Here is a 16900-nt window from a genome sequence, read left to right on the forward strand (position 1 = left end):
GCTTGGGGCGGTACTATTTGTTTCTATGTTTGTTTATTTGTTTCAATCAATTTTACTGAGGTGTATAACATTGTATATCTGTACAAGAAAATGCATAGATTTGAAGCACACGTTTCAGTGAGTTTTGGCAAATGTATACCTACGTGTAACCACCACCCCCATCACTATATAAAATATAAAATTTACATATACAATCTACAGTTTCTTTCATCCCCCAAAATTCCTTGACGCCCCCTTGCAGTCATTCCTCCCCCAGCTCACCCCAGGCAACCACTGATCTTATTTCCATCAGTGCAGTTTATTTTTTTTAACTTTATTTTTTATTTTTGGCTGCGTTGGATCTTGGTTGCTGCGCGCGGGCTTTCTCTAGTTGGGGCGAGCGGGGGCTACTCTTCGTTGCGGTGCACAGGTTTCTCATTGCCGTGGCTTCTCTTGTTGCGGAGCACGGGCTCTAGGCGCACGGGCTTCAGTAGTTGTGGCACGCAGGCCCAGTAGTTGTAGCTCGTGGGCTCTAGAGCGCAGGCTCAGTAGTTGTGGCACACGGCTTAGTTGCTCCGTGGCATGTGGGACCGTCCCGGGCCAGGGCTCGAACCTGTGTCCCCTGCATTGGCAGGCAGATTCTTAACCACTGCACCACCAGGGAGGTCTTCAGTGCAGTTTTATGATACCTATTCTAGGACTTCATATTAATCGGAATTACCCACTATGTACTCTTTTGTATCTATCTCCTTTGACAGGAGAGAATGTTTGAGATTCATTCATGTTGCTGTGTATTGCAAACATTTGTTCCCTTTTTATTGCTGAGTAATGTCCTATTATATAAATATACCACAATTTGTTTATCCATTCTTCCATTGATGGACATTTGGGCTGTTTCCAGTTTGAAGATATTATGAGTAAAGCTGCTGTGAACATTCGCCTACAGATGGACATATGTTTTCATTTCTCTCAGGTGCACATCTGGGAGTGGAATTACTGAGTCCTAAGCAGGTGTCTGTTTAACTTTATTAGACACGACAGGGTGGGTTATTTTCTTGTCCATTTTATAGCACAGGCCCCAGAAAGCTTGAGGGACTTGAATAAAAGCCAAAACAGGAAGAGAAAGAGAACGCTAGATGCTTTTCCTGTTTATTTCCTTTAATCTTCAGAGCCACCCTAGAAGGTAGCAGTTGTGATTCCCATTCTGTAGATGAGCACAGTGAGGCTCACGAACATGCAGCAAGATAAGGTTCTGAGTCCCCCGGGTCTGAGAACGCAAGTCCGTGTTCTTTCACCAGATATGATCCTGCCTCCTTGGAGACAGTAGGTGGGGCAGCTGGGAATGAGAACACGTCTTCCCCCCTCTCCTCTTCTCTGCCTGTCCTTCCTGCATCCTGTGGTCCGCCCTGCCCACGCCGCTGAGGGCAGTCGCCCTCGATGCCTGGGTCAGCCCCCTAGAGATGAGAGTGATCCGAGTGTAGGGCCAGGGACTGTGCCCCCATGATTGGCTTTGAGCCCCCAAAGCCACAGCAGGCACCAGGGAGTGACCCACACTCCAACCGTCGGCCAAAGGTGTCCAGTTTCTCCCTCCCTGAGACGCGATCCCCAGAGTGTTGATCTACTGGGCTGGTGGGCAGCGGGTGAGGGCAGCGGGCAGGGGCCGTGTCTCCCCGGCCACATTGCAGGCCCATTAGAAGCAGGCCTGAGTGCTTTACAAAGCTGATTAATGGGCTGCCTGTGACCTGGAATGTCATTACTCCCTGGGCTGGGGGGCCCCCCAGCTGGGTCCTTTGGGTCTTTACTGCTAATCATAATTGATGCTTTCTGTGTGGTTGCAGGGAAAGTTCTATCTGGTCATCGAGGAGTTGAGCCAGCTGTTCCGATCACTCGTTCCCATCCAGCTGTGGTATAAATACATCATGGGTGACGATGCCTCCAACAGCTACTTCCTCGGAGGTGTCCTGATCGTTCTCTACAGCCTCTGCAAGGTGAGGTGGCCTGTGGGAGGCTGGAGGGCTGGCCTGAGGAAGACCCATTCACTAGCTGGGCCTGGCAGCGAGGGCAAGTGGGGAGCCTGGAATAACACCCTCATCTCTTTGTTTAATTGAAAAATTAAATTCACACAACACAAAATTAACCACTAACCATTTTATAGTGAACAATTCAGTGGCATTTAGCAGATTCTCAGTGTTGTGCCACTGCCACTTCTGTCTAGTTCCAAGACACGTTCATCACCCCAAAAAGAAACCCTGTACCCAAGAAGCAATCACTCTTCATTCCTCCACCAGTGCCTGGCCACCACTAGTCTTCTTTCTGAAGACTCTATGGATTTACCCTTTCTGGACATTTCATATAAATAGAATCATTCACTATGTAACCTTTGGTGTCTGGCTTCTTTCACTTAGCGTCATTTCCGAGGTTCCTCCATGTTACGGCATACATCAGTACTTCACTCCTTTTTATGGTTACAGCCATCCTAATTTCTTGCCCATAAACCTCACCATATGCCATCATTTCATGTCGTCCTCTTCACAGCAACCCTTCAAAATACATACCATTATCACTCCTAGATTATGGGCAAGGGTACTGAGGCTCAGAGAGAAGTAACTTGCCCAGCATCACTCAGCTAGTGATCACAGAACAAGCGTCCAAGTCTGGAGCTCTCAACCCACCGACAACACTGCTACAGAATTTGTTTTCTGTTCCTCTTAAATTGCATACCCTCAGCTCTGCAAATCAGTATGCAGTGCTTCTCTTTTCATCATTAGTACAAATCAGGTTTTCCTCCCTAACAACACACACATCCTCCTCTTTCTTTTCCCTTATCTATTTAAGGCTTTAGAGAATTCTGGAGGAATGCATGTGTTCCCTTTCCTTCCTCCAAGCAGGACTAGCCAGGCAACCCATGCACTGTCAACCACTGGGGCTTATTTTGCCTCTACTGATTCTGATCTGCTGGCAGTGGCTGACTGGAGTGCTGGACAGAGAAGAACGATTATGCCCTGACTCAGAAGAAGAGTGCTGTGATCAATTAGCAATGCCTGCCTGGGGCTTGGGAGGGGGAAGAGACAGTAGGCATGCCATATATTCGCTATCCTGGCCCCACTGGCAGGGGAGACTGCTGATGGCAAAAGCCAAGCAAAACTGATGGGAATGAGGAGTTTCAAATGGGAGGATGTGCCCTGAAAATGTCTGGAGTCACAGATGAGAAGGGTCCATGGTGGTTGTTCAGGAATGGTGAGAGAGATCCCGAACAATCCTTGGATACTTTTCAGCCATCACCTCGCTCTCCTTTCAGTCTTTCGACATTTGTGGCCGCGTGGGTGGAGTTAGGAAAGCCCTGAAGCTTCTCTGCACCTCTCAGGTGAGTTGGCTTCCAATGGTCCTGACCAAGGCCACAGGAGCCAGGAGCCGGAAACAGACCTTGCTGTGCTTCTGAGGGTGTCTCTCCAGCGAGGGACCACAGCTGTGTCTGTGTCTCTCTCCCTTCCATCAAACAGAATTATGGAGTCCGGGCCACTGGGCAGCAGTGCACAGAAGCTGGTGATATCTGTGCTATCTGCCAGGCTGAGTTCCGAGAGCCTCTGATCCTTATGTGCCAGGTGAGCAGGGCTGGGCGGGGCCGTTGGAGACGGAGGTTGGGGGACCGCAGGGCCCTGCCCCATGCAGAAGTCCCAAGTGCCTGCATGGGACGCTTGACCAAAACCAAATGACCAAACCTTGGGGCTCTGGGATGGGTCTTTGGGAACAGTGTAGTCAAGCCTGGAGTCCCTCAGACCCAAGGTCAAATCTCAGTTCTGCCTTTTACTAGCTGGCTGCCCTTGGGCAGGTTTACTTCACCTCTCTGAGCTTTGATTTCAGTGGTAAAACGTAGAAAATGAAAATTTCAGTAGGGTAGAGCGTCAGAATATCCTGAGTTTGAATCTCAGCAGCAGTGTGGACCCCGAGTGGCTCAGTCCATCTCCCTGAGCCTTGGTCGTTTTCATTTATAAAATGGGCATCATAATAATGCCTACTTTATAGTTATTGTTATGATTAAATGAGATCATCTCTGGAAAGAGCTAAATTTTAATTATTCAGCCCTAAAACTTACGATTATTACAGTTATTAGTATCATTATAATTATTATTACCGTTTGTTTTCGTTATTAGTTGTGGGTCACCAACCCATAGTAGTCAGCACTGGTCAGTTACCTTTAACTGCCTAAATGTATCCCTTTGCCTCCTCCCTGCTCTCCCCCTCCCCCTCCTCCCCACATAAAGGGCTAAGATGTCAATTCAGCAAATGTGTATGAGTCAAAGCATCCTATCAGATACCGGGGAGGGGAGGCAGGCAGAGGGCACATAGACCCTGTCCCCTTCTCTAGAACACACGGTCTCCTTGGGGAAACAGACGCATACATAAATAACTATGAAACAAGGCAGGCAGTGATAAGTGCTGTGTAAGAGAGAGTCATGCAGTGTCCCAGGGGACCAGGCCAGAGAGCGATGAGTTGGAGGCTGAGAAGACTTTGGGGGAGGCGTAGCCTGCAGACTAGAAGGAATGGGAGAGCATAGGGCTTCCCCGCACCTTCCAGGGGTAGGAGGACAGGAGGTGGGGTCCTCTTTTGGCATCAGCAAACTTTTTTTGGTTTTGCTGTTTGGGGGTGTTTAGGAGGTTCGTTTTTAATCTTTAACTGTACTTATTTTTAAATTGAGAGTAAATTTGCTTGACTCAAAAATTCAAAAAGGAGATGAAGAAGTCATGATGACTAAATGCAGTGTGGGACCTGTAACAGAGAGAACAGGAGAGAAAAACTAGCCTTATGAAATCTGAAGAAAGTCTGGAGTTTAGTCCATGGTCATGCATCTATGTGGATTTCTTAGCTTTGACAAATGTACCACGGTGATGCAAGAGGATAATACTAGGGGATACTGACACTGGGTGAGGGGTAATACAAGAATTGTCTGTACTACCTTTGCAACTTTTCTGTAAGTCTAAAATTATTCCAAAATAAAAAGTTCATTAAAAAAATATTTTAAAGATACAAAAAGGGAAGTGGTGACAGGGTTCCTACCCTTATCCCCAGCTCCCTAGGCCCCTAAATACCCACATGGGCAACTGGGGAAGTTTCCTTTATATCTTCCCAGAGATGCTTTGCAGAATTTAAATATATATACATATACATATCTTTGGAAAACATATCTTTTCCAAAAAGACATAAGTTGTGGCACATTCTACCCAAACTGCATTCTGCATCTTTTCTTTTTGACTTGAAACTCTGCCTGAAGAGATTGTTCCTTATTTGTGTAACATCCTATTTTATGGATAGACCATAATTTGTTTAACCATTCTCCTATTGATGGGCATTTAGCAGTTCAGAATCTTTTGTTATGACAAATATGGCTGTTATGAGAGATCAGGAATAGGGAGATCTATAGCACCTACCTGGACTCATCGTGTTGATTAAATGAGTTAATTCAGGTGAAGCATTTAGAACCATGCCTGGTGCGTGGTCAGGGTTCCATAAATATTAGATCTCATTGGCACGTATACCATTTCACATGTGTGCAAGCTCTTAGTGGGATAGATTCCTAGTGGTGGAATTACTGGGTCAGAGGGTATGCAGTTCTGACAGATGTTGCTTAATCGCCCTCCATAAAGAGTGTATCCGTTTGCAACCCCAGTGCGGAGCATGACGCACCCTCTTGGCTCTCCTCCCTCACCAACATACCGTGTTATGAAGCCTTTTTTGAGCGTCGCCAATCTGACAGGTGACAAACACTATCTTGGTGCAGTTTTCATTTGCATTTGCCTAATTATGAGAGCAGACGAGCATCTTCTCATATGCTTCAGAGCATCTGTATTTCCTTTTTGGTAGCAGCAATCCTTTGAACAGGATGTCAAGGTGAAAGCTTTTCTTCTTCCTTGCTGGCAGTCTCTCCAAGCCTTAGTCTGTTTGCCTCTCTCCCGTTCTTCTCCCGGTACCACTACGTCTTCCCGCAGCTGGATTAGAATTAGTGGGTGGGGGTGGACAAGACACCGTCACCCCAGATCCAGGAGCAGGGGCCACATCCAGTGGTGGTTGAAGCCCACATACGTGGCCAGGCATAGCACACGTCTCAGTCTTCCTCTGCTGCTGTGAGCCGGGCTTAGAAGGGCACTTCCACAGGTGAAAGGGCCTTGTTAATTCCTAAATGCCCTGAACGAATGAACAAATGAATGAATGAGTCAGTAATGAGCCTTTACATCCTCAATAAAGGCTTCTCTGATTCTGTTTCCCCAGTCTCGTCAGTGCCCCCAGCTACATGTCCTTGCAGATCCTGTGTTTTTCCTTCATAGCACTTATCTCAGTTGTCAGCTAGATGATTAATTGGGCAACTGGTTGCGTAAGGTCTGTCTCCTCTTTGCCAAATTATAAGGCACTTGAGAGTGGTGACCATGTCTGTCTTTTCTTAGTAGTGGAATCACAGTACTGACTCAGTAAACATTGGATGGATGGATGGATGGATGGATGGATGGATGAATGGGTGGATGGATGGTTGGATGGATGGGATAGAGGAGATGGATGGATGGTTGGGATGGAGATGGATGGTAGCCAAGTGGAGGGGTGTGTGGGTGAGTGCAAAGGTGGGTGGATAAAGATAAATGTGGTGGATGACTGGGTGGATGGGCAAATGGATTGACAGATGGGTGGGTGAATAGATGGGTAGATGGGGGAATGGATGGGTGGATGAATGGATAGTTGGATTGATGAATAGAAGGGCAGATGCATGCATGGATAGATGAAGAGCCCACTGGGCTAAAGGAACATCCTATCTCGCCTTCAAAGGGCCATCAAATTAAGCTCAGTGGGTCACTCACACCCACCACCTACCACCGCCTCCCAGAGCTGGGGCCTGAGAAGCAGATTGTCAGTTGGAGCTAGTCAGGCAGACACTGAGCATGTCCAGAGGTTAGAACTCTCCGCTCAGACGGAGCACACTCGCCTGATCGGTCACTCCACAGTATTTATGGCATACCTCCTGCCAGCCTACAGGGGGTCAGGGAAAGGGCATTTTGAACACGAAGTCAGAAATCTGCCGTATTTAAAGCCCTCCTTGCCAAAGAGAAGGGTCAGAGTATGTTCCAGAACAAACTGCCCTCTGGTTCTTGGTCACTACCAGGAGTTTGGTTTCAGAGGGCTGGTGATACAAAGGAAAGAGGGCAAGACTATAACGACCCCCGTTGATTTGTTCCTTACACGTGCCTCACACTTGATGCTTTATGATGGGCTTTACCTGTTTGCGTCCTTACAGATACCGTGTGGGGGAAATAGTAGCCCTCTTTTACAGAGAAGGAGACAGGCTCCGAGAGCCTGCTCTTAATCTTTGAGCAAGACATGGGGAGTCTGGATAGAACTTGGGATCAGGGTGGGGTAGCCTGTCCCACCCTAGGGACACCTCTCCCAACTCCGTGCTCCAGGAGACACAGCCAGGGAACTGTTAACAATCCAGCACCACCTGCATTCCCCACTGACCAAAAACCCACCCAGCTTGGAAGGACCCCTCCTCCCCTTACCTCTGTAGGGTCTTATTCCTTTCTCCAAATGCTAGAGGCAGTCCTGGGTCATGAACTCCTCCAGCCCAGCCCCTGGGTGGTCCTGTGTTCTTTGAATCTCTTAATTTGGCACCAGATTTGGTCCTGCCTGATTATCTGAGAAGGAAACTGTGAGCTCCTGGAGGCCAGGGACCAGGTCTTCATCATCCTAGTATCTCAAGAATCTCCCACCTAACCTGCCTGGAAAGGCATTGTTTGTCAGAACCCCTCCTCTCTGCAGGCTCAGGGCTGGGCAGTGGGAAGACAACAGCAGCAGTCACTGCCCTCATGGGGCCCGCTGGGTCTGCTGACCCCTGGGTCCTGCCCTTCAGCCCATGGTGAGAATTTGGGCATGGGCATCCAGACTCTGTGTGGCCTGCTCACCTCCTCTCCCACACTCCCCTACACCCACCTCACTGTAGCCACATTGGCCATCCGTGGGAGCTTTGCACATCTGTTCCCTTCAGCCTGGAATGCTCTAGCCCCCACCCCCGCTTGTCACCTAGTTAACTCCCGAACATCCTTCAGGCTCCAACACAAGTGTCACCACCTCCAAGAAGCCTTCCTCGACTACCCCCTAGATCAGACTAGTCCCCCTGTAACATACTTCTGTAGCATCATGGAGCGCTTCTTTAGAACACTTTCTACAATTAGGCACCTACTGCATACTGTACCAGAATGGGTTTATAAGAAGCTTACAGTCTGCCATGGAGAGACAGATAATAAACAATAAACAGATATAATGTAATAATAACTATTACTGTATAATAGCCAAGCCAACACTTATAGAAAACTTATTATTTGCCAGGCATTCATTGGCCTGAGTGCCTTTTTTTAAAAAACATTTTTTTGGATTTTTATATTATCAATTTTATTTTTAAAAATCTCAAACCTACAGAAAAGTTGAAGGATAGTAGAATGAACACCCTTTTATCCTTTATCTAGATTCACTAATCGTGAACGTTTTACCACATTGCCTTTTCTTAGTATAGATTTTTCCCTCTAAACCTGTTGAGAATAAGTGGCTGACATTTTGATTCTATCATCCCTAAATATTTCAGCAGACATTTCCCAAGAACAAGGACATTCTCTCCCATAGCTACAATTCTACTATCACAGTATCAAATTTTTAATTGATATAAAATACTAATATTCAAATATATATTCAAATTTCTCTAATCGTCTTCAACATCCTTCATAGCTAGGGTTTTTCCCCACATCCAGGATCCAGTCAAGAATCATATAGTGCATTTGATTGTCGTGTGTAAGTACTTTAATGTTAGTTAATCTTCCTATGAGGGCAGTAGTAGTATCCCCATTTTACAGGTGAGGAAAAAGAGGCACAGGGAGGTTAAATCACTTGTCCAAGTTATGTAGCCAGAGGGTAGTGGAACCCGTTAATGTTTCCAGTCTCCCCATGTTTCTCTTGACCCCTGTGGTCTGTTCTCAACCCAGCTGCCAAAGGGATCTTTTTAAAATACAAATCATATCAAGTCAGCCCTCTACTCAAAACCCTGCCATGGCTCCCTGCTTCTCTCAAAATAAAAGCCAAAGCCCTCCCAAGGCCCTACACAACTCTCTGACCTCATCCCGCCCTCTACCCCCAGGCTCAGCCCCACTCTCCTTGCTGTTCCTCCAGCACACCAGGCACACTCCTGCCTCGGGGCCTTTGCACGTGCTATTCCCTCTGCCTGGAGCACTCTTTTCCCAGATATCACCAGGGCTCACTCCTCACCCTCCTTCAAGTTTTACCTAAATGTCAGTATCTCAGGAACATCCTTCCAGGCCACCCCATTCACCATCACAGGCCTCCCAAGCCCTCTTATCCTCCCGTCCCTGCTTTTCCATCTTAGCACTTACCACTGGCAAACTCTGCCTCTTAGAGATTCCTCTTGCTATTTGTCTCCCCAGCTAGAATACAAGTTCCGTGAGGGCAGGAATTGTCTGTTTTGCTCACTACTGGCTTCCAGCTCCTAGGACCGAGGCGGGCACAGGGTGGATGCTTGGGAAAGTGACCCCAATGGTCCTGATTGCTGTCCCCGCAGCACGTGTTCTGTGAGGAGTGCCTCTGCCTCTGGCTGGACCGTGAGCGCACCTGCCCACTCTGCCGCTCGGTTGCCGTGGATACCCTGCGCTGCTGGAAGGACGGGGCCACTTCGGCACACTTCCAGGTGTACTAGGGCTGACGACTGCAGCATCGGTGCTCCCAGGCACACCAGGGAGATGACGGAGGGTCAGCGGTGTTGGGTCCAACTCCGGGGGCTTCCTGGGAAAAAGTCCTCAAGCACTGACTGTCCTCCTTCCTGCCTCTCTCCATCTCTTCCTCTAAAGCCTGGCCCGTCCCCTTCCCCACCTTCACCTTCTTCTCTTGCTCTGATCATGGTGTGTGCATCCTACCCCTACACATGGGGACGCCTTCTCACTCAGACTCGGTCTCCACCTATGTAGGTCTCCCACTTCCCTCCAAGTCAAGGAACTGGTAATGGACCAAGTCCCACCTATTGATTATTTTAACTCGTGGTGACCTAATACCTGATGCTGCAAACTAGAGAGAGGCCTGGAGATACTGTCTCCCCCTAAATGGCCCAAGTCCGCAGGTGAGAATCACTGTGAAGTATTTTCCAAATACAAATGCTGAGCCCCACCTTATACCTACAGTAACTTTGTGTACCAGACACTTAGTGTGAGCCGGGCACAGCATTGAGCCTCCTGCCCGGACGACCCCCTGTAATCCTCACGAGCCCTATGGCGGAGGTACTGTTGTGTCCTTTGTTTCACAGATGAGGAAACTGAGGCATAGAGCTCCATGTGGAAACTTTCCCAGGGTCACCCAGTGAGCAATGATGGACCAAGTTTCCAGCCCGGACCTGTCTGGCTTCAGAGCCTGACTCTTAACCACATGCTGACCCACTGCTCAGACACTTCAGGTGTGGGGCCTCCCAGACATGTTTCTTTAAAAGCACAAGAGGTGATTCTGATGCCCATCAGTGGCTCAGGTGCATAGCACGTTCGATTTGGACTGCACTGAGAACGCTAATAGTGAACACTGGCTCCCGAAATCTAGTCATGGTTGGGTCCATGGAAAGACTTGGTCCTTAAAATTGCTGTTTAGCTGGACTCTGGCGGGGATGCTCAATCGTGATTGGCTATCAAGAAAGAGCAGCTCTGGTGCAGGTGCAGATGTCATGGGGTGTCCACTCCCATCTTTATTTCTCTCCTCCTCCTTTTGTCCTGTCCCTCACTTAAGACTCAGGCTTGTCAACAGCTCCTGTGGCCATTGCCTTCTCCCCTGGTAGCCTTCAGAGCAAAAGGCATGATCCATGTTATGGATTTTTCCACAAGCCAGGGTGGTGGTATAGAGCACAGCAGTGATCAGTGTTTCTGGAATCTCTATACCAGAGCTACTAATCTCTGTAACACAAGTTCTCCACCCATGAGACCCCCCCTGCCCTGAAATCTGGGAGGAGAAGGCACAGGTGATCCCTTAGAAGCCACTGGAATCTTGTCTGCCCTACCCGCCTCCCAACTCTATTCTCTCATTGTCAACCTCAGCACAACAGGCTAGCGCCAACGGCATTACAGAGAAAGCAATCAGTGTGGCTACTAAGCAGGTTAGCGAGAAAGCCCCAGGAGAAATGGTGGGAGCCTTGCTGCCACCTCACTCAGCCAGTATTCACATGCCCATCCTGTCCCCAAGAGATTCAGAGCATTCACCCCTGTGTGCCGTCAAGCCAGGACCTTTTCCTTTGCCTAACATCCCTGGCTATTTCCTGATACCCAGCAAGACATCCCTTCCAGGACAGCGTGGCATCTTTCAAGCTCTGTTACTATGGCAATGGCCACGATGTTACAATCCCACTTGCCTGGATAATCAGCTCCGAAGGGGAAGTGGAGGGAAATGGGGCCAGGCAGATTCGGCTGCTTTGTACCCCCTGCCTTGAGGAAGAACTGAAGGGAAGCAACAGGAGCTTCTGCAACTGGTTTTTATCAGAAAGATCGCCCTGCCTGCAGATGCCATCAAAGAAGCATGAGAAATTGCAGCTGGAGAAGACTTACTTATTAAAGTGGCAGCATGTGACACAGCAGATAGATCCGTCTGTGGGGAGTCAGGCCTGGAATTCTGATTCCAGACTCTGCACGACTTTGAGAAGTCACTTCACCTCCCTGGAGCCATCTCCAGGGTGACAAAGCCTAGTGTATTGTCTACTGGAACCAGGGAAACTAACAACGTAGATTACTGGTGAATACCCCAACGGTTTTGTCAATTACACTCATGCCACCAAAAAAAAACCTCTTAACATTCCACAAATAATGAGTCATGTCTCTGACACTCTAAAGAGTGTCACATATGGGGAACACTTGGGGGCAGGTGGGATGATTTAGTTTAGGATTTTATTTATTCATTCCCTACCTTCTGGGGGGAAAGTCATGTCTGGAGGTTTTCTTTTGGGTGGGAGGATTTAACTTCTGCTTTAGGGAGGAACAGTGGCCAGGGCAGAGGTTTCCAAACATAAAGCAGCATGTTTTCCCTAGCACGAGTTTTTAGTAGAAGCAGCCAAGAGCCACCGTTGGAAAGGAAGAACAATGCGACCCTCTTTTACCTGTCTCGGCTCTGCAACTCATTTGTTAGAAGCAGGATTAATCAAGTGTCAGGTCGCAGAATCCTGTTCTTAATATTTTATGACTCACTGACTCAAGTTCCACGAAGTCTTTGTAAATGACCCTCCTAACGTAAAAGGTCTTGACCATAATAAATATGAGATGAAAAAAAGCAAGCTCTGGACCTGGATGTAATAGGTTCCTTACCTTCCTCAGGGGAGCGTGTGAGAGGCGTTGGGAGACTTCCAGGCCGCCAAGACTTGGGGTTGGAAAGAGAAAATGTAAAAAGGGAGTCCTGGAATCTTTTAGTACTTTTGCTCTGGGCCAAACAGAGCTGCCTTCGGTGTTTTTAATGTCCCCTTAAGTTCCATTCTGCCAATAAATATGATCTGTCATTGAAAGTTACATCCACGGTCTTGAGTCTCCGTTTGCCCCTTAAAGCCAGGTGGACCTGTTTTAGGACAAATTCGAAGACACACTTCATGCAGGGGGTGGTCATCTGATGGCAGTTTTTCCCCAAAGTAGATCCCGTTGAGTTGGCGCTTGATTTATTAAGGAAGTGCTCCCAGGGGAAGCTAGTAAGGGAATGAGTGAAACAGAAGAGGGAGGGGATGAAGCCCATCAAGAGAGCGACTCTCAGAGAAGTCCCAGCTCACCTTGGTCCTGCCGGGAGTTCCGGAGCGTCAGCTGCATCTCAGAGTTTGTCCCACCCTGAGGTTTCTGTGCTCCCAGCTGTGGGCCAATGTGGGGGGTGGGAGACCTCTCAGGCACTCCATTGAGGAGGCCCAGGCCTCTGAAGGTGTCGGGTGCCACAAAGCACACAAAGGTGCAGGATGGCACCCAGAACTGGTAGAAGGGATCTTGGGGTGGCAGCTACAGAGCCCACTGTGGCCATTAACTATAGGTTGATTGGACCCCAGATGCATGGGCTGATTCAAGAAGGGTTTTCTCAGATGACGATGGATATTTAAAACGTAAACAGCATTAGGTGACAATTGGTGCCTCTCAGGGCAACGTTATGAAGCCAGCCACAAAAGCATCATCAAGCAGAACTTTCTGGTTGAAATTATTTGTGAACCAAGCCAAATACAGCTTAAGTAAAAGAAGGACTTTATTTGGTTCATGTAACAGTATGGGCTTTAGGTACAGCTGGATTCAAGGGCTCCAGGGATGATAGTAGAATCATGTCTTTCCATCCCTCAAGTGTTTTCCTTTGAGATGGTTTAGTCTTCAGGCAGTCGGATCCCACGTGGTGGGAAGACAGCCTCCAGAAGCTCTTTGCTTATGTTCTACCAGCTTCACAACCCCAGCAAAGAGAGCCCCTGCTTCCCCAAAGCTCCAGCAGGAGTCTTGAGGTTGATTCTCACTAGTTTGCCCCCAAACCAATCACTTTAGCCTTGGGGACTCAGAGCGCTGGACAAGCTTCGGTCGGCTGTTGAGCTCTGGACGTGGGAACAGAGGTGGGTGGGAAATGAGGTCCATCCCTCCAAGTCGCATGGACTGAGAGCGGGAAAGGGGTGGGTCCCCAAAGAAGAAAAAAGGATCTATTATCTAGAAAAACCACCTGTCCTCAACCTACCATTCTTAGGAATAAACTAGAACTTGGTCTCTTGGTACAACTCAGACCAGGTAAATGCAGGTGAAAGTACCCCACCCTGAGCGGTCCATTCACCCATAGTTGGAGACATCAGTCTGCAGGCTCACTTGCTTATCTGCGTCATGTCATGCATAAACGATGCTTTTGTGCACTGACCTTGAACTGTTGGACCAGTTCCCCCAACGTGTTGCTCAACCCAAGGGTACTGCTTAGGCCAACCCTCCCCTTGGGGTGTTCCCAGGAACACAACAGGGACAGGAGATGAGTGTGTGGCCTTCTGTCCCAGGGAAGGTTGGCATGTGTAGCCAGATCCTCCCGTAGTCTTTGGAGACCAACCTTCCAGAAGGAAATGAAAACGCAGAGGCCTTTGGCTGGAAGCACACACCAGTTTTGTTTTGTTTTTTTTTAATAAAGTCATTACAATATGTACAAAGCGTCTCCAAGGTATGAAATTCCTCTTACAAAAGAGCACAGCGAACCAGCAAGGGTAGAAACCAGAGCGGAATGTCCCCAGGCGTCTCGCCTCTCCAGCTGAGTCAGGGCTCACTGGGGCTCCAGACGGCCCCGCAGCCATCTCCACCGCGCACAGGCGCTCCTGGGCACTTAAGAGTGCAGAAGACCTTGAGGGGAGGGAACGGGGTTCCGGTGGGGGAGGGGACAGGAACGAGACGAGAAAGACTTCCCGTGTCCTAGGAAGTAGGTCAAACAGGCCTTGTTTGCAAATGAGATGCTTGTTCCAGGGACCTTACAGAAGTCAGAAACACAAAGGGCGGGGAACAAATACATAAAATCTCCAACTGAACCATCCAGGCTGTGCTAGAGTGTCCCCGAATGCAACCTAAGTTAGGCTCCCCTGCTCCTTGCTGGGCCCCAGGCACGTGCTTGCCCTTGAACTAGCAATGCCAGTGGGAGAGCTCAGGAAGGAACCCGGTGGAGCAGGAAGCTTAGCTGGGGGGCTTGGAGGGAAGTGGGGCCAGGGTGGGGGTGGGGTCCACGCACACCCGAGTCCACATCTCGGCTCAGCCACTTCACTCTTCGCGTGCAACTTTGGCCAAGTTGCATAACCTCGCTGAGCCTCAGCTTCCTCAACTGTAAAATGGGAATAATCACAGCACTGTCTTCCAGAGTGGGCGTGAGGAATAGCTAAGGGGCAAACATGTAAAGCTCTTAGCACAGTGCTGCTTTACTGCGTGAAGCAGCAAGAACCAGCCTTTTCGTGCTGGGGATGAGTTGAGGTCGTCGGCTTCTGAATTGCCTTCATGATAGTGTAGATCTCAGTACATATAAATTCTATAGAACGATCTGCCAGCAAGGCTTGGGGTCACAGTGATGACCCGACAAATCTGTGAACCATAATGGAAACGGACATTTGAGCATCATCTGGTGCCAAGCAGGTCTACCCCTCCATGATCAATACGTAAGTCTCTTCCCAGAGGAGATTCTACAACCTGGAACACTGTAGGTGCTCGATAAGTAGGTGCTGAATGAATTAATTAAACTTTTAAAAATAAGGTTACGATTTATACTTCAAAATGACACTTTTGATATCAGCTTCCTCCATCAGCTCCCATGGGACTAGGCCTGCCCCCTCACCCCCCCCAAACCAGCTTCTGACCCTGTGATGGGCCCAGGTGGACTTAAGGGGACATTCAGAAAAGGAAATGGTATCCACACGGAAGAACAAAACCTGTATTCTGGTCACTGCAACTTCTAATACCAGGTGGACACTCAACAAGTCCACAATGGCAAGCCAGTGTCCCCAAAAGACACTTGGGTAGCATCAGAGGAGGACTCCCTCAATTTCCCAAGCAAGGGGAAGTGGTATTTTGTCACTGTCAGAAACATGATAATAAAGCTAGGAGTACATGAGATCAGACATATAAATTGTGAAACCAAAGTCACAGCTCCATTGTACTGTGACCGTATTGTTTAGATCACCCTTTTCCCCTCATCAAAATAGAAAAGAATTTAAAAATGAGATCACTGGAAGAAGTGGAAAAAACGTCTCCAGGATCCCAATGAAAGAGGAACAAAATGGGAATTGGGTTCTAGGAGACGTACAGCCTAGGACCAAGGACAGCAGCCAGAGAGGTGCAGGGCTCCTCCAAAGAAACCGTTAATCAAGCTATGCTCAAGGGACTATGAAATGGAACCCAAAATTGAAAAGGGGAAAAGAGATCTTACTTGCTCGTGGACATTGGGGTAAGGGAGAGAACCTTCCAGAAGGGAATGGATCTAATTTGGAATGTTGAGGTCCCAAGAGCTTCCAATCCCTGTGGCTCCTGTACCCTCACCCTCTGAGAGCAACCAGAAAGAAGGAGGCCCTTCTGTTTGCTTCTCACCTCATTATGCAGCAAGCTACCTAAACGATGATCTCAGAAGCCTCCCTCTGCTTTGCACACACACACACACACATACACACACACACACTGCTGTCTGCTGAAACCTGATATGAGGTCTTTTTTAAAATTTATTTCAAAGCCTCCCTCCCTCTCTCTCTCTCTCTCTTCACAGACGCTCTGCAGTGAAGCTAATCAAAATCAATGACTCCTTGGCAGCCAGAGAAAAGCCGGGGAGGGGGGGGAATGGTGCCAGCACTTTGCACACTGTGGAAATATTTTTTTTTTAAAAAAAACCACCACCCCACTGTCTCATGCAATCCAAGTAATGCAACAGGAGAGACGGTGGAGACAATATATACATATATATCATGCTTCAATTTCCTAATACAAATGTCCATCAAGAAGTCAAATCTCATATAAAAACAAGCATTAAAAACAACCCCTTGTCAAAAATCGGGGCATTTGAGAAATGCACTCAAATTAATGATGTGCAAGAAAAAGCCAGGGTTAGATAAATACACAGTTTCTAATAATATAAGAGAATATGTACAAGGGACTTGGCTGTAAAGCTCCATGAGGAGGGTCCTGGGTGCCCAGTTCTCTCAAGCGATGTGGCTTCATTGAAATCAAAATTGCCTGAAACCCCAGCATTTGGAGTTTGGATCCTCCAGCGGGAATGTCATAAGCTAGTCAGGGTCGAAAAAAAGGATCCTCTGACCTTTAACCTGTGTCTAGGTAGTCAGCACGTCCCCACTGTGGTCTTGAAGGTTCAGCCTTAAAGCAGCAGAGAGCTACGATCGCGTACAACTACAGTAATGAAAACCCC

General features: G+C 48.2%; 1 protein-coding gene across 1 annotated transcript in view; it reads left to right on the forward strand.

The window, feature by feature from the left end:
• RNFT2 (ring finger protein, transmembrane 2) overlaps positions 1-10959 on the forward strand; it is a 57017-nt gene extending 46058 nt beyond the window's left edge. The window contains exons 8-11 of the mRNA XM_029216846.1: positions 1818-1967; positions 3278-3343; positions 3480-3581; positions 9582-10959. Of these exons, the coding sequence (XP_029072679.1) occupies positions 1818-1967; positions 3278-3343; positions 3480-3581; positions 9582-9716 (453 nt within the window). The 3' untranslated portion in view covers positions 9717-10959. The remainder of the gene's footprint in view (positions 1-1817; positions 1968-3277; positions 3344-3479; positions 3582-9581) is intronic.
• The last annotated feature ends 5941 nt before the right edge of the window (positions 10960-16900 follow it).

Source organism: Monodon monoceros, unplaced genomic scaffold (genome assembly GCF_005190385.1).
Source record: "Monodon monoceros isolate NGI ecotype Baffin Bay Population unplaced genomic scaffold, NGI_Narwhal_1 Super_Scaffold_1, whole genome shotgun sequence".
NCBI classification, from domain to species: domain Eukaryota; kingdom Metazoa; phylum Chordata; class Mammalia; order Artiodactyla; family Monodontidae; genus Monodon; species Monodon monoceros.